The sequence below is a fragment of the Mytilus californianus genome, unplaced genomic scaffold (genome assembly GCF_021869535.1).
Source record: "Mytilus californianus isolate M0D057914Y unplaced genomic scaffold, xbMytCali1.0.p SCAF_1, whole genome shotgun sequence".
Classification (NCBI taxonomy): Eukaryota; Metazoa; Mollusca; class Bivalvia; order Mytilida; family Mytilidae; genus Mytilus; species Mytilus californianus.
The window spans coordinates 49473896-49492851 of NW_026262581.1; the positions used below are offsets into that span (position 1 = coordinate 49473896).

An 18956-nucleotide genomic window follows, 5' to 3' on the forward strand; every position below is an offset into this window, starting at 1 on the left:
CAGAAATATACATTGCTTGAACAAAACATAGCATAAGATAATTAACATTAAGCAAAATAGGTTATTTTAAATAGCACTACTAAATTATGTATAAGCTGTTATATTGATACAAAAATAACAATGACTGAAATACATTCAGCCTAATCAATGTTAGTTCATATCCAAAATTATTTACAACCAATCATCAACATTTTCAATACTTCTAAAAAAATTAATCCAGCTGCTTAACAACAGAACAGATGATCATAGGTCTAACAGCAAGTCTATTCTTCACATGCCAAATATAATTTTTGAGTTATCTCCCATGAAAGCAAGTATTTTTGGAAATATTTAAATGTTATTGATATATTGATTGGAATGGACAAAGCTTAAGGATTACTGTAATGACAATAATAACTCTTCAATAAAAACTGTAATCGTAAGCTCTGTTCATTCAGGAAGACCAACACATTATATCCTATCATGCAATCATGAACTGGCCGACAGAACAAACTGAATTCTTTTTTAATAACTGAATTTTCAATATATTACTATACAAATTATGACACAAAATTATTTCAGATTCAACCATATGTAAAAAATATCAGTGTGAACAGTGGTATTTATATGTAACTGCTAATATACAAAGTGAACACATATTTGTATGAATGTTTCAAAACATAGATGCCCTATATGATATTAAAGAGTGTGAACTTTATGTACTTAAATGCAATATTGCTTTTCCATTTCAATGAATGAAACAAAACAACAACTTTATAAGTGTTGTTTGGATTTTGCATAATGTAGCTCTTGTTTAAACATAATGATCCTACAGCTATGAGTGGTTAGTTTTTGGACAAAATGTCTATCAACTATATGGTTCCCACATTTACATGGAATACATATGTAGTCAAAATCTACAAGTAACAATATAGCATTTACACAGAAATGCAGGACTCTTCATTGGTCAAAATGCATATGAGGTCAATATATTTAAAGTCTACTGTGCCCTTAAAATTTCTCTAACAAGTGAACAAAATAAACAAAACTGGTATAAATTATAGAACACAAGTTTCCTGAGAGTCTATTTGACACTAGTCTGTAATCCAAATCCTATATTCTTATGGTAATTTCGTTCACAATATATATATACACTGTACAAAGTAAACGTTTACACTGTAAATAATAATTTAGCTGCACCAAGAGTTTGCTGAATCTACCACTTCTACTGATTCTGTGATTTGGCTTGTATTTTCATCATGAGCTTACTGAAAATAGAAATCATTCATGAGTGACATTTTGCAACAAGCACAAACTGATATCAACTATATCTCCTTTATTTACTGAAGTTGGAATATTTATTTAACTTTTAGAATAAAATTGAGAATGGAAATGGGGAATGTGTCAAAGAGACAACAACCCGACCACAGAACAGACAACAGCAGAAGGCCACCAACAGGTCTTCAATGCAGCGAGAAATTCCCGCACCCGGAGGCGTCCTTCAGCTGGCCCCTAAACAAATATATATACTAGTTCAGTGATAATTAACGCCATACTAAACTCCAAATTGTACACAAGAAACTAAAATTAAAAATAATACAAGACTTGACATCTGTGATGTGATTTTTGGTTGTTAAATGTCTGTGAAGATCAATGATAAAGTATAGTATTGCATGGTAAAGAAAGACTAAGACATGATATATATGCTTGTAATCAAATATAGGGAAATATAAATGCTTTTATTGTCTATGTGAGTCCATATGATTTTGTCAAACAGTGAAAGGATTTTCGTTTTGTTGAGTTTGAAAATATTATTGGTTGCTTACTGTACCTTTGTTTTATCAGTTTTTAAAGAATAAACTATCCATCTAAAATGTAATGATTGAAAATCCTTCAATTTCTTAAAATGAATTGAATCCATTAAAAGTCAGCTTAATGTAACAAGTAATTTCTTATATATATCCTTCAAGATATGTACATGTACATGTATATAATTTTGACAAATTTCATTTAATGTTTTGAACATGTTGAATAATCTCCCCTTGTCCTTCTCCAAACATGTCTCAAATAGTTTTCCTATTTGGTGTAATTCTTTTATTGGTGTTCAAACTTTAAAAAGAACTGTGCACTGTTTTGTTGGCATTTAAATTTTTCTCATTTGGCAGTACATGTATGTTGAAGATGACAAAAAATATTGAGATTTTAGTTATCTATGGAATTGTACTTTTATGAATAGTAATTATTGTAGAAGTAGAAGGGAGACAATTTTAGTGGGAAAATGTATTAAAACCAGTAATGTCAAATCTATTGATATATTTCTGGTTGCAATATTTCAATATCATACAAGAGGTAGTAATGTTTCAATTGATAAGCCACCTTAAAAAAATGAAGAAAAAACTTTAAAAAAATATAAGTCATGTAAGTGTTCTCTACTTGAACTTGGAATATGTTGATATTAACATTTATTTCAATACTTCTTTAATAGCATTAAAATACTTGCATGGATTGTTTTGAAATGGTTATTAGTTTTTCCTTTTAACATGTTTAATACAGTATGAAATAATATGTCAATTGTACAAAAATGTACATGTAGATTTGTAAGTTGATAGATGTATAATAATCTAATTAAATAAAAGTTATATGAAAAAAAAATCAAGTTTGATAATAGTTTATCTGATGTGTCAATAATTTATAAAGTTGTAAATGAAGCACATAAATATATTTAAAACAAAAAAAGGGTAAATAGATATACTTACTGTGCTACATGCTTATTCTTTTAGAAAACAGGGGGAGGTGATCAAATCAAAATAACAAATTAGTTATCAGTATATGTATCAGTAAATAACCAGTATTACCCATAACCATGACTATAAAAATACTGACATTAATGTTTAATTTTGGTTTTTCGTTGTAAGCAGATATTTAACTGTGACTACATTTTATATGCAAACATTGTATATATAAATAATGTTGTATATAAATGCATATGGAGGCATAGCATGTACTTACTTGCACAACATTTTAACATCCTTTAACTGATCATACAGATCCTGGTTAATTCTGTCTTGTTCTGTCAACTGTCTTCTTAAATCTTCATCATCCTTCTTATTCTTCCTTAATCTCTCATTCTGTTCTACAATTATAGCCTTCTGTTCTTCTAACAACTGACTCTGTTCTGCTATAATCTGTTCTTTGGTCTGACCAACATGAACTTCCATATCTATTTTCTCAGAAAGCTCATTTATGGTTTTACATTTGTCATGATTTTGCTCAATAAGATCATTAATTGTAGCACTCTGCTCATTAATTGTAGCACTCTGGTCATTAATTGTAGCACTCTGTTCATTAATTGTAGCACTCTGATCTTCATTTTTCACATTTATTTCATTAATTGTAGCACTCTGTTCATTAATTGTAGCACTCTGTTCATCATTTTTCACATTTATTTCATTAATTGTAGCACTCTGTTCATTAATTGTAGCACTCTGTTCATCATTTTTCACATTTATTTCATTAATTGTAGCACTCTGTTCATTAATTGTAGCACTCTGTTCATCATTTTTCACATTTATTTCATTAATTGTAGCACTCTGTTCATTAATTGTAGCACTCTGTTCATTAATTGTAGCACTCTGTTCATTAATTGTAGCACTCTGTTCATTAATCATAGCACTCTGTGCCTTCACTTCATCTTTCTTTTCTTTAATCATCAATTTCTGCCTCTTAATAACCGACCCATACTCCCCCTTAGTATCCTCTAAATCCCTCAACTTACTGCACTGATCACATATCTGTCTATCTTTCTGTGTTATTGTCCTCCTTAACTGGTACACATGTCTTCCCTGTACTTCAGTAATGTCCCTTATATGATTAATATCTTCTGACTTTTGCTCCACTTCGTTTTCTAGTTGGTGAACATTATTTCTCAAGATATCGTTATCTTGTTCTAGATCCTGAACACGCCTCAACTGTCCATTGTAAATATGATTGACCAGTTCCAGTTGAGAATGTAATAATTGCTGCTCATCTCTTTCTTGGTAAATTTCATCATCTTTTTTCTCTAAAGCTCTCATCATTTCAGCTGTAAAATAGAATCCAAAAATATGATTTAAAATTATAAGTAGATGTCTATGGATAAAAATTGCCCATAAATCTTAAAATGGGGGATAACTCTATTTTTACATGTAACACAAGTCCATTCATCAAAATGAAGAATTTTGGAAAAATACATGCAAATGCAATATAACTATTTAATCTGATTATTCTGTTTTCATCCATCATATTTTAAGAGATTCTGGGGTTTGTGTGAAATCTAATAAAAAAGAAATTGTCCATTGATTTAATATATACAGAACCTGAAAGCACTACCAGAATAGACCCACAAACTAAAAGTATTGACATCTACATATAGAATTAATTTCACAGATATTCTGACAAAAGCCTTGCCATATAAGCGGGAGGTTTGGCTAGCCAGAAAACCTGGTTCAATCCACCATTTTTTCTTAAAATGTCCTGTACCAAGTCAAGAATATGGCAGTTGTTATCAAATAGTCCATTTCTATGTACGTTGGCGTTTTTTTTTGTTTTTTTTTTGTTGTTGCATTTCAGTGTTTTTGTTGTGCCGTTGTTTTCCTCTTATAGTTGATGTGTTTCCCTCTGGTTTGGTTTGTGACCCCAATTTGTTTTCGCTTATTTGATTTATGACTATTGAACAGCGGTATAGTTCTGTTGCCTTTATTTAATGTTCAAAGAAACTCTGCTTGATTTCTAAGGTGTTATGAGATATTTTTGTTGTTAATATTTCAAACAAACTGAAAAAGTCTTTCTAATTTCAATATTATATATAAAAGATTTACAGAACTCTGTATATTACAATGAAATCAAAGCATTTTAAAAATAATAATCCATTACAGCATAGTAAACTGATTTGAACTTTCAACCAATTATATCATTTAAATTTTTTAAAAAGTATAAACAACAACGTTTGTATTTTTCTTAAACCAGAAGATATTTCATGACTATGAAATGTTTGATTTCACTGTATGATCAGAGTTTGGTTGAACAATCCAAACATTTACTATACCTAGTGACTGAGTCCTTCTTTTAGTTTTATTACCTCTCCAGTTGTTGATAAAGATTCTGTACTGTAAACAATTTGGGATTTCTCCTGAAAATATAACAAAAATGCAAAACTGAAAATTAAATGAGCTTAAGTTTGTTGGGAGATGTAGGCATTCTAATTTTTTTTCACCTCTATAATCATTTTGCAACAAATATAACCTTTCTTCAACTCTCCCAATAATAAAATAGATAAACAGATTGATTTTTATTACATGTCAGGTTTTGACCAACGTCATTACATTAAAATAGTTTTTTTTTCATCAGATGAAAATACAATAATAAGACTTCAATCCAACAAGACACATGAACAAACTCTTAAAGTAACAAAAACACAAGCTTATAACTGTAACTCAAGGTGATGAAAGTTTTGATGTGTTTAAGGCCGTACTTTGACCTATAATTGTTTACTTTTTACACATTGTTACTTCAATAGATAGTTGTCTCATTGGCACTCATACCACATCTTCTTATTTATATTTAAAACATCTACAAAAACATAAAGGCAATAAGGATTTCATTTTTTTTTTAATCTTGCACAAACTTTCACTTTGGGAAAAGAAATTGCATTATTGTAATACTGAGGTGAATGTTGGCATACAAAAGCTAATTCTAATTATTTATGTATTTTGTAATAAAGATTCTATAATAGAAACAATGTAGAGTTTCATCTTTAAGTAACTGAAATGTATCTGATATATCTTTAATCATCAGTTGAACCTAGTTTTGTTTGAATACTGTTGTGACAGTCTTAAACTCAGATAAGCTGATCAAATTCTCCTGATAACAATGCTGTCAGTTTTAAGAAATTTTCTTTTGAAAATATAAGCTTTGAAGATGGATTTTAACATGAAGCATATTTTTTTCACATTAAACAAATTACATATATACCAAGTTGAAATACAAAGCATAATATTACACAAAAAAAAATGTTATTTTTAGATGAATCTATAAGGAATCATTGTGTAATTATCAATATCAGACTACAAAAAGTTGATTAAAAAATTACTTATGTTACCACAGGCGGATTTCGTGGGGGGCCCAGGCTGCATGGGCCCCCCTTTTGTGGGAAAAATTTGGTTGATTATATAGCGAATCATTGAAGCATGACTAAGAGGGCCCCCTCTTATGGCAGTCAGTGGGCCCCCTTATGAAAATTTCTGGATCTGCCACTGGTTGCAAGGCAAAGGATGAAAATATCAAACAACTATGTAAAAGTTTCAAAGCAGATATCAGGTAACTTCTATTTCCACCACTATGATACCATTATACACATATTTATTTAACAGATTAGAAAAAGATATGACAATATAGAATTTATCAGACCAAATCATCAGTAAGCACCCAGATTTACAATTTTTTCTTGATATTCTAGGCTAGCAAGACTTTTTTTTCACTGAATCACCTCAATGTACTGAAATCTCAAATATGGAGATTTTCAATATTTAAATACCTGTCAACAAAGAATATTATATATTTTGAAGCTGAGATCGAACATAAAAATGATCCCACAATTTTTTAAAGCAGAAAATTTGAAATTGGACTTGACTTATAATAAGAAACTTCATAAAATTTTATGTTTGAATTGATGAATATTCATTTTATTTACCTTTCTGCACAAAATATTGGTCCCATGCTAACTGTAAATCTTCTACACTGAATTTCATTAACAGAAACTCTCTGGTTTCTCTTTGTTGTTCCTCAGTAAGGGACTTAAAATCTAAAAAAAGAAGCAGATTAAATGTGTAATCACATTTTTAACAGAGAGCTTTTAATATGAACAGTCTGTATTTTTCTCATTCTATGACTGCTGGTAAAGCTAGTACTTTGAGTACCCTGTGACTTTTTTTTATTTTGTACTATGTATTCAAAGATGCTTAAAATGTATGAACATGTGTATTAAACAATATAATACAAAGCAGTGATTATATATATATATTTCAAAATTTTAGTATCTTCTCCTTCTTCCAAATACTGCCAACGTTCAACATGATGAATATTCTGGCAAATTGCACATGATTAAAAACAGGTTAAAAACAAATTGTTGAGTTGATTAGTTAGAGGTGTTGGTCACTTGTGACTTAAATATCTCAAGAGACTTTGCTGTGGCGATATCTGGAGGCAGTTTGTTCCAATCCTTGACAGTGTTTATATGAAGAATGACCATTTCCTACAATCTTTGGTGACTGGATGTATTAGGTAAGTATGATGTCCTGTCTGACTGGAGCTTCTTGTTAGTTTTTGTACATTTTTACTCTAACATGTCTAAATCAACAAAGGATCTTAAAATATGCACTTTTAATCAGTATGCATCAAAAATTGTAATATTATGTTTACTGCATGTAAATTTTGGCACAAAAGTTCAAAAGAAGTACCGGAAACAATTTTAACTCAATATTTATACTGGGATGCACAAATGAATTATAATATTATACTCTATATAATAAGGCATGCAAGCGCAGATCCAGGATTTGATGTTATAGGACCCTATTTAGACACAAAATTGGCTGTAATTTAACCTTTATTACATTTTTTGTTTGTTTTTAGGGGGCCCTCATAAATCCACACCTGGCATGTCCTGTGACTACTGTCAATAAAAATTAAACTAAAAGATCTAGAGATGATCTTGGAACTACTGATACAGGATTTGGACATTTTCAAAAGGATTTGAAAGTTGGGGTCATTATCTCCTTATACACAATGACATGCATATTACTTAGTAAATATAGCACATGTTTGTAATATGTGAGAGCACATGTTTGTAATTTGTGAGAAATAGTGAGAGTAACTTTTTCCAAGCAATTGGATAAAAGTTAAATTTTTTGAATAGGAATTATTGATAGCCTTTGCTGAATAGTTATAGAATATTGAAACAAGTCATCTGAAAAGGAACATATCACTTTATAAATTTATTAATATATTCTCCTGTCAAGTGTGAATACAGTGATGAGTGATCAATAGTAAATATCCCCCTGGCATCATTGAGACAGCAATAAGGAGGACCCTTTGGATTATCATACAATACAGAGTGGTAGTTTTATTATCAGAAAAACCTTGCATTGGGGTTGGGGTTGGGGTTGGGTTTGGGGGGAGGAGTTTGGTGTAAATGGCAGATGTATATAGTCTCTTGTATTTTATCACTTTTTACATACTTGCAGATTTAGAACTTGACATATATTGTATTGAATAAACACCTGCTTATTTTTAAAGATTCTATGTTGACCTCTAGGTGTCTTTTGTTTTTTATGACATTGGGTTGCTGTCTCATTGACATAAATCAACACCACATCTATTTTTCCATCCCTGTTTGCATTTTACACCTTATGATATTACCTGTGAGTTTTCCCCAAATATCACTATCTACAGGAACTGTTCCACCTGTATCCTGTTGGTGAACCACACCATCCAAGTTTGGATGAGGAAAGGTTTCAATCATATACTTCACTTCTTCTATATGAGATGCATCCTTCGGTGGTCTGCCTGTTTTCAATGAAATAAAATACTATAAATTCACAAAATATTTAAAGAATTAACAGGTTTAAATTAAATCATTGTACCGTAGTATTGATTCATTAAAAATCCCTCTGAATAGACATCGAACATGAAAATTTTGATATGGCAAATACATATTTTTGTACATTACGCAGAATGTTTTATAAATTTGTAAACCACACAAGGTGATTTAGTTAAAAATAATCACTCTTTGTTGTGGAATTTGAAAGTGAATTCTGGTAAATGGGTAGTTCACTTTAGACTTTAGAAACTCACTTCTGAAAACCTGAATGGCTTTAAAATTACAATTAAATACAAATTATTTCCTTTGTTTGGAAGTATCTTGCAATTGTATAAATACTGGTTTGTTGCAGTGCAGAACAATGGTGAGAATAAAATAGAAAACAATGTGTTACTTTAGTTTACAAACATTTCCAGCCTTATTATGGAGTTTGATTACAAGTATGTTAGAAGACAAGCAGTTCTACTTCAGGAAAAGGGAGATAAAAAACTTCAAATCATAATTTTAGAGTAAAATGCCGGATTCCTGAAATGAGTTTCTGGAAAGGACTATAAAATACTGTGGTGGATTAAGAAATTTATGTTTTTTTAGTGAACAACCTTTTTATGTATGCATATTTAGAATGAATGTAACCTCTGAAATACCATGACTTATTTATTTTATTGGAAGAATAAAAATGTCCTAACTACCTGTAAATGTCATAATTGTCTCCCTTGTCTGCAATATTTTTCTTGTGTTTAAGTCTTCTGTCACTTGTGCAACTACAAAAACAAGAATACAAAACATTGTAAAAAATACTAAACCAGAAAAAATTAATATATGTGACACATGGCAAAAAAGTAACAGGCCTTGACAATAACATGCCAGCTTGTCTTATACATGTTGTATCAATAAAAAAATCAGTGCAATGTAATACAAACAACTTCTGTTTTATTCTTCTTACAAAAAGTGCTACAGAATATTAATTGGAACCATTAGAAACAGATTATTATTAATAAATTTAAACATTCTAATGTTTCAATCTTCAAAAAAGTCATGGATTTTCTCATGAACTTGTAATAAAGTAAAAGATGGCCGAATGCATCTGTTTGAGTGTTATTTTTGTAACTTATTGGTAAAACAAAAAATACATTGGTTTATAAGATTCCTCCTTTAGAAAACAGGGAAAGTTATGAACGAAGGTATCAATTCATTTTTTTCTTCATTTTTTTTTACCTTGAGTATGCAATTTAATCAATAATGAAAGACAGTTAAATTTCAAAGCCAATTTGACCATAAAAGTAAGGAAAAGAGGGTGTTTGATTCTTGACAAGTCATTTCTACCCTGATAGGGAAGGTTTTTTTAAAAAAAATTTTGGTTTACAGACCAGCAGATTCAATTTGTCTGAACTCAGGAAAAATAAAAATCAAAGTTTTGTGAATTTTATTCATGCTTTCACTACAAAAATCCCAGACATATAAATATATGCGTAGGGAGCGTTTACCTTTAAATTGTGTGTGTGTTATCATGGTTATATTTTAAACATAAAACAGAAATATTAACACATTGACATAATGTATTTGTGTTCATAAAATAAAAGTGCTAAAAAAAGCCTATAGCAGCTAATTGTGTAATGCTGTTCAACAAATAATTCTATCTATGTAAATAGCCCAATACAATATTTTTTGTTTGTTTGTAGTAACATTTGATTTTGAATCATTTTCAAGATTTTGGGATCATGTTTCATCCTCATAGACTTATTTCAATATGAAGTAAAGCAACAGAAGATACCCAAACAATTGGATATTTTTTGTTCCACAGGTTATTTGATAACATTTGTCACTTATCAAAAGAGGAACTGATATCAGTTATCATCACTGATTTTAATATACAGGATAAAACGTAAATTTGTTTAACTGTGATGCAAAATTTTGCAGGAACTTGCATGATTTTAAGAAATGGAAGATTAATTTGCATAAGGTTTGGTACCATTAAAACGTTAAATCCCGCTGCAAATGTTTGCACCTGTCCTATGTCAGGAATCTGATTACAGTAGTTGTCGTCTGTTTATGTAGTTCATATGTGTTTCTCGTTTCTAGTTTTTTTATAGATTAGACCGTTGGTTTTTCCGTTTGAATGGTTTTACACTAGTAATTTTTGGGGGCCCTTTATAGCTTGCTGTTCGGTGTGAGCCAATGCTCTGTGTTGAAGGCCGTACCTTGACCTATAATGGTTTACTTTTATAAATTGTTACTTGGATGGAGAGTTGTCTCATTGGCACTCATACCACATCTTCCTATATCTACATGTATATAATAGTGTAAATATGTCTATTGTACTGAGTAGTCAATGTAGATCTCTGTTCACCTCTCAACAGCTGAGCTTAAATTATTTAAGCTCAGCTGAATTTGTTTAACAAATGAAACATATAATTGTAAAATCAAAGTCATCTACTTTTTTTATACATGTAACCTACCAAGTGATATCTTGCAAACAGAAAGTCTGTTTGAGAATACATGTATAATGCTGTTGTGTACCTAATGTAGCTTTTTTCTACAAGAAAATATTTCTCTGTTTTGTGATCATGATGTTTGTCCACTTCGTTTCAACGTTCTACAACCAAGTATAAGTATTTTGGATTGCGGTGGCGTATTTTGTAAAGCTTAATCTTAGAATTGATTAATTGTACATAACAAATGCATACGGCAAATATATATATAGCGAAATACATTTTGTAAACAATGTGGAAAAACTTCGGGAAATCTTAGGACGATATTTTTGACTGAATATCATTAACTGGCAATACTGAATATGTTTGCATCATTGCTTCCATGTCTTAAACAAAGTAGTCAATGTGTTTTTAAGACTGTATATACTATATCTTAAGAGATATTAAAGAAAAAAGAGTTTTTACCAAAAGGGGTATCCATTTTGATAAACAAATCAATCGGAAGTTCGCTTGGAATCAACATAATAACCAAACGCCGATAACTGTCAAAATTAGTCTACAACGGACGAAAATGGAAATTCCAATCTTAACAAAACCAAGGATTTACTATACAAATCCTTGACAAAACAAAACAAATATTGCAACTTTCCCAGTATATTTCACAGAACCACAAACCGTTTACTTCCTTAGTTTGATATTTGGAGAAGAAAAAAAAAAGACTATATATGTTAAGATTTTTGAAATAACTTAAAACGATCAGCCATTGAATAAAAAGAGAGGATTCCGTTTCTTGAATTAATTCCATCCAAAGTGAATCGTGTTTTCTTGTAGATTTGACATCTTTAGTTTGAACTGTTATTGATTTGTTGGTCAAAATATGATTGTATATGTGTTAATGCAAAATTGAATGATATACACACACTCTGTACGCTTGATATATAAAGCTAAATAATCGAATGTTTCACTTTTTGTGCCAAGCATTTTACACAAATATTTTAAATTAAGCGAAGTAAAAGTGTTGAAATTGAATAAGTGCATGATAAGATTGGCTACATATATGTAACAAGTCTACTTTTGGGACAAGTAAACAAATCCTTTCAAAGTTCAAAGATTTTATTGATTTAAAAATCCAAAAAAATGAAATACGATATTTACATATTTTCTAATATTTACAGTCAAGCGGAAATATCTCGATTTATTGCTACGTTTCAATTTGGGTTTACATTTTAACTTTTTTTTACTTTTGGACTTCTATCTCGTATTCTAGCCATTTACGGGTTGTTTGTTATTTTTTATAAAATAGAAAAAGGAATTTGGCGGTAAGATAGATATAAAATGACCAAAGATATCTTTTTGATTGCATAGAAAAAATTTAAAGATACAGTCGCCACTATTCAGTCGCCACTATTCCTGATTCTTTTAATTGTATTGAATCAGATCGACGATTTGAACATAGTATTTCCATTTGAACTTTTTTAAGGTCTAAATAGAAAAAGAAAATCAATCTTCACTTAATGAACTTTGGAAATTCAGTACTAAATCTTGTTAAAAATTACAGGGAATTGTAAACAGAATATTAATCAATTCATTTTCTGAACACAAAAAAAATATATCATGTCACTGTTTTACGTCTGAGTTTCAAAAAATCCATTTCAAGTACACAACAATCAATTTCTTTTGTTAACTTTAATTTTTGACGTTTATATAACTCGAAATAAACCTTCTTGGTGTCAGATCTGACCTGGACTTGCACCATACAAGATGTCCAAACTACCAATAATTTGTATTTTGTTGATGATCATTTTCATCAGTGTTGAAGTAGACGGCCACAGAAGGTAATCTTGATAATCTGTAATTTTTCAACTGTGAAATTTTAATTTTGCTTCTAATTTGAAAACAGCTTCCATATTATCAAAATAATGTTTTTGCTATACTAGTAAATTTGTTTGAATGTCAGCCTCGGTATTATGAAAAAAGAACCTGTTTTTTTTTTAAAATTATATGGTCTTTCCTGCATGACCAGTTAAAATGTAGATATAATATGAAATATGAAAAGGAAGAGATATGACATGAAAGTCTAAGTAACATAAAAAGTCAATACTGTTATTCCACAGTCAACAGATTTGAACATGTTTTTTTCATCTCTGCATATATGATTTTGAAATTCTTTGAAATGATAGTTAGTACCCAAAATAAATAAGAATTTATAATTTGGCTTTATATAAGGTATGTTGTTGATACATGTGAGTTGACATTTCTTTACTTTTGTTGAGGACCCCCCTTTTTCGACAATAACAGTATAGATTAAAAATAATTGGCATCTTTGGAATTAAAATATTTCTTTTTTTGTTCATTTCTTTTTTAGCTCATGCAGTTGTTTTTTCATGTTAGTATCAAAGTTTTTTTGTCCCCATTTAAATCAAAGGACGCAATCGAAAAAAGTTGTCATTGTTGAAAGAATATTTGCCGTTTACACAGAAAACGTATATATACATTATTACAAAAAAAAAAAACTGTTAAACAAAAATATAAAAAGTTCAACAAAAAGGAAATTCACGAGTATATAAAAGAAACATGATGACCTAAAAGCATAAAACATTAAATTATAATTGGAAATTTACCAAAATTTGAATACCCGTAAAGTAATGTGACAAGTACAGTTCAACATGTCAAGTTTAAAAAAAAATATACTTTAGATTAAATTTAAGATAGCATTGTAAGTTTGTAATTTGGTAAATTTTCAATTACTTGTTACCATTATATTCATAAAGAATAGTACCTCTGTAAAGTATTATTATCTAAATATGATAATCGGTAGAAAGAAAATTGTTGCGAGTTATCTGTCCTTGTAACTTTTATTTTTAATTCGTGTTAAATATTGAAACTTAAAGCTACGTGGATAAAAAAGCATAGTCTTATAGTAGCAAATGCAATTAGAAATATAAAAATAATGAAGAATATTTATTCTTGTTTTTAAATGCTTAATCTAAACTAAACTTATAACTTATAAATATAGGTTTAGGATTTACGATCATTACTTCTCATCAAGTCTGTTGATTTTTTAACAATTTTTTACAGAGGCGGAAGAAAAAACGGAAAAGGAAAATAAACTGGGTGAGTATTTTGAATGTGTCTTGGATTCTATAAGATTTTCATATGGTTCATATAACTGCTTCGACCATAAGTTGAGTTTTGTTAGAAGAAAATACTAATTCCATAGAAAATAACAAAGTGTTTTAATCTCTGGCCTTTAGATTGATTGATTAATTTTTCTTGCTCAGCGTTCAGTGGCAAATATTTCATGCATATTCGGGTTGAGAACAAATAAACAATTGATACATATAATTATATAAGTAGGTTCTGATTGCCACTGGAAGATAGGGACACACATCAATTAGGTCACAAATGGGCCCCTCACTCAAAAAGTTGTACATGTATTAAGGGTTCTTTACCGTCTAGAGTGTGTAAAACCCTTGAATATGTATCAACTGAGAAATATATAACAATTATTCGGACATAGGAGTGTTGATTGAATGCTTCAACATGAAAATGACAAGTCCATAACGGAAAAATCGAGTCATGATCTCTTTCGCAGTTAAGCTTATAATCAATCAGTCGTCAACACCGATTTGTACATACAGGATATATATAATGTATAAAGTAGACCAAGTTTAAAGTTAAGGATGTTCGCTCCTCTTGTTTTTGATTTTTTGCCAGATATTCGAAATCCTCTGATTTTATCCATGTACTGCCATTTAAAAATTTGCCCTCTAACCCCTACCGTTTTCTATTCATTATTTTATCACATATAGTTTAAAAAGCCATATTTGAAAAATCCTATAAAATCCTTGTTATTTTTTCATAGTTTTTGAAAGTAAAAAGGTGCCAATGTTAAATGTATGAAAAATCTGGAGGGAATTATTTCCCGCCAAATTTTCAATTGCTTATATCTCAAAAATAAGGACACTGACCTATCATTTTTTCTGCTTTTTTTAAGTTCAGTTATTTACATACTATAAATTTAAAACAGTCTTTTAAAAGGCTTGTTATTTTGAAACAGAGTAGCGAACATCCTTAAGAGTTAGAAATATGTTGATTCTTTTAAGTGAGATACGACAAGATTACTGCACATCCTTTCGATTTTTGATAACAAAGTTTTATATTCATAGATCATTTGAATAGTATACTAACATATATTATGTCCCAGATAGATCAGATCTTCAAAAAATCGTTCATTTATATGGCCCTCTACTACACGCGGATATATATATGCATGGCAATGTATGTGACGTTTCCCGCTGTGGATCTATGAAACTAATAATAACGAAATAGACTTTCTAAAATATTGTGATACATGTTATTATCTATAAATCAGCATTGATATTTTGAATTTCACTTGTAGTTAAATATATTGTCTTTACTTTTCAGGACAGCAGTTAGTGAGAGTAGCGAGTGAGTTTCTTAATTTATGCACAGTCTTCTAATTTCTTGAAGTTTCGTACTTTTACAGATTGTGTCTAATACTTGCATATTGTTTTATTTAAATTTAACCTTCTACAACACTTTTTATTTACTTTTTGGTGTTTAGTCATAGCTGCCTGATATTTCTTTATCTCTCAAAATAAATATCCTTTTGACTTTTTTCAGTATGTATATAAGTCTATCGAGTTTAGAGATCTGTAATTTTCTTCAAAATTATCTTAACAACAACCTAAATAACCTATAAATATCAGTATATATCAACTGAAAGCTTATAGTTTACAAGATGAACAGTAACAAAACTATAACAACAGTGGATTTTTAGAAGATAAAATTCAGGGAACAATAAAATTAGAAAAAAAACACTTTCTGTAAACCTCGGGACTGTTTTCGTAACTCTTTACTACACATGAATCTAGTTTTTAGTTAGACGTCCCCTGACCTTACTTTTCCAGCACGACTAACCCTAGCAATTAATGAGCCCTTATTGGAAATGAATACTTAAATACCAACTATGAAATTACATCGACATTTTGGCATACATATAAGAAGAGGTTTGCAAATAACAGTAATCTACCTGATATTTTTGCAAGGAACTTTGTTTTTACTATTGGGAATTTTTACATTAATTTTTTAAGAAAATCACTTTCATAGTTACTCTTGGAAATAGGTCCCATAGTCTTACCCTGTGGATGCCTTCATCAATCATAAGCTTTCCCTATCCGATGGTAGAATCGTTACCATTATTTGGAAAGAAATCTAGAGGAAACAGCTCACATTGTCAATGTCTTTTTTAACAATTGTTCATGTATATGCATACTGTACTTATTCGAATGTAAAGAAATGAATTAAAACAAAAATTACATTGCATTCATTTTAATACTTTGTAACTTGATATTATACGGTCTTGTATCAATCACAAGTCCTGTGTAATAGTATGAACCAGAGTCACTGTGACACTTTTTGGGACTTTTAGTATGTGTGTGGACTCACACATAAAAATGCCTATGTTTGGATAATGAATTAAAAGGAGATATGGGGTATACGTAAATGCGACAACAACCGAACAACACTAAACAAAAAAAAAAAGAAGAGACATTCAAATGTCAACTTATAAGCTTCAACAAAAGGCAAGTTATTATAAAAATGAAAGTTCTTTAAATGACAACACACTAAGATACATAGACAACTATAAACGTATTTTAGTCTTAAACGGTCATTTTGCTCTTAACACCATCTACAAAATTCTGAACAATAAATAAATTATTCAGTGATGTTCAGTCTTTCGTTTACTTTTCAGACTTTTCCTCTGCGGTAAATTCAGTACTGTTCAGACAATTCGCTTGATGTCAATTCAGTTCTGTTTAGTAGCTTTTCAGACAATTCAGTATGATGTTGATGTGTACAGGTAAATAACAACTACTGAACAGTCTGAACATAGACTGAAAACATCTTAATTCACTGCAAGCGAATTATCTGAACTGTACTGAATTTACCGCAGTGGATAGGTCTGTTTATTGACTGAAAGACTGTAAATGACTTAATAATGTATTGTTCATATAAAAATAAGAGGATGTGGTATGATTGCCAAGGAGAAAACTCTCCACAAGAGACCAAATGACACAGTCTATTAAGAGACTGTTCAGATCAATATGACCGTTTCAGATCAAAATTAGTTTATACCCATAGATCGAGATTTAAAAGTGGGTTGAAAAATGATAAAAAAAAACCAACAAAAAAAAACAAATTACAAAAATAAACTGCAACAGCTTCATGTTCATGTGTCTGCATCAAGTTAGGAACATCGTTGTGGTTGTCTTTGTTGCATGTTAATGCATTTTTTTGTCATTTTTGGGAAAGATTTGTATTGATACCAGTATATATAGCCTCTATTTAATGTTCTAGAATTTTGTATAGAACCCTGTACACTATTGAAGATCGTATGTCTTTTAGGGTTTTTGTTTTGTTGAGTTGCTGACGTTTGCCACACATTTTCTTTTATCAACGTTGCTGATTTCGAATAGGCAAATTCATATTTCAACGGGGTTAACTATATTTTTTTACTCACCTTGCCCATTTTGGAAAGTACTGCTATCAAAACATTTGTCGCTCGTCATTTACGTATAAAAAATTTTCTACTTTGAAACCATGCACCAAGCAAATTTCAATAAAAGTCGATCTGAATAATTCATTGGGGATATTGAATGTTGTATTTTTTCATATCCACACAAGCAAGCAACATTGTCCCATGGCTACAAGAGGATGAGGCTTAAATGAAAGTACGTGTGTAACATCTTCAGTTTGCTTTTTATCTTGAAAATAATAGATATTCTGAAACAGTAGCCATTGCAAATGCTTAGTGATACAAGTATCAAATATAACTGAAACCAGAAACTGGAAAAACCCAGACGGAAGGTACTGCTCCACTAGTTTTATCCTTCGTGTTACTTCAGTGAAATGCGTTGATGAGTCATATCAGGTGATTTCGCATCATACAATAGAAGAAATGTGGATGTCTCTACATCACCACATTCATTATTCATCGGTTCTTGTTAATTATCTTAACTCAACGTAGCACATCTTTTTGGGAATTTGAACTTCAAGGGGAATCTAGTTTTATTTTTCAACATCCAATTTTTTTCTCAATCTAATTGGAAGGAATAGCAAAAAGTACATAATAGAAATACAATAAAAAAATCAGTTGAGGGAAGCAGCTTAATATAAGATATCGATATTACAGAAGATGGAAAAAGTAAAAAAAATAAAACACCAAACAGAAATAATAAAAATGATAGGTGGAAACAAAGCAACACGTGCTATTACCGCATGGAAAAGTGATAGGATTGACTGAAATCAAGTTCTGATGACTTATCCGTTAAAAGAAAGTAGTGTCAAATATCGGCTAATGTAGTATTGCATAGAACAAAGCCATAAGCAGTGCAGTATACAAAAAAGAAAAGTCTTAGTCATGTTTCCAGCTGTTAATAAATATATGGATACCAATTTCTACAATTCAAAACAAAATGATAACAACAGTATGAGATTTTATACTTCATACAGCTGGATGCGAAACATCGCGACTTATTAGATCCATGCAAGTCTATTAAAGTAAAGTCTCATAGGATATGACATGATTTTATTTGTTTAATTGTTGACAAAGTCCTGGTAGTCAAGAGAGAGGCAAAAAACAATCTAGGTAAGTGTGTTGTTCAGAATACGTTCATTGAAATTTAATAAATCGTTTTGTATGTAAATTTGTAATATTAATTTGACAAGATGACACAAAAAACTAAGAATTTTCAGCCTTTGTTTGCATACCTCACCGAAGAATTATTTTTTTCAATTTCAGCAGTACTGCAGCTAAAAAAAAGTAACAGGTAATATACAAATACTAGTATATAAACATAAAAAACAATTTTGATTTCAACAACAACTGT

General features: G+C 30.0%; 1 protein-coding gene and 1 long non-coding RNA gene across 3 annotated transcripts; one reads left to right on the forward strand and one right to left on the reverse strand.

Annotated features, from left to right (window-relative positions):
• Positions 1 to 581: 581 nt before the first annotated feature.
• On the reverse strand, positions 582 to 11538 carry LOC127720279 (golgin subfamily A member 6-like protein 22). Of its 2 annotated transcripts, none has more exons than XM_052226799.1 (7): positions 11506 to 11538; positions 9301 to 9372; positions 8431 to 8577; positions 6707 to 6817; positions 5096 to 5146; positions 2989 to 4060; positions 582 to 1247 (listed from the first exon to the last, which is right to left on the reverse strand). In XM_052226799.1, exons 1-7 carry the CDS (start codon positions 11519 to 11521, stop codon positions 1205 to 1207), a joined length of 1512 nt encoding a protein of 503 aa, XP_052082759.1. In that variant the 5' UTR covers positions 11522 to 11538; the 3' UTR covers positions 582 to 1204. The 2 variants fall into 2 exon arrangements, with proteins under 2 accessions (XP_052082759.1, XP_052082750.1); XM_052226790.1 differs by having other exon boundaries at positions 5063 to 5146.
• Positions 11539 to 12731: 1193 nt separating this feature from the next.
• Positions 12732 to 18895, forward strand: LOC127720462 (uncharacterized). The gene is made up of 4 exons (XR_007990806.1): positions 12732 to 12875; positions 14119 to 14154; positions 15469 to 15492; positions 18869 to 18895. It is a non-coding gene; the product is annotated as an uncharacterized LOC127720462 (long non-coding RNA).
• The last annotated feature ends 61 nt before the right edge of the window (positions 18896 to 18956 follow it).

Bases quoted from the DNA above. Each gene is read 5' to 3' on its own strand.
- LOC127720279 (XM_052226790.1), bottom strand. The intron at 5,147-6,706 runs GTAAATAAAATG...TTATATTTTCAG, and splicing joins CCAATATTTTGTGCAGAAAG to GAGAAATCCCAAATTGTTTA. The intron at 1,248-2,988 runs GTAAGTACATGC...TTCTATTTTCAG, and splicing joins GATGTTAAAATGTTGTGCAA to TAAGCTCATGATGAAAATAC.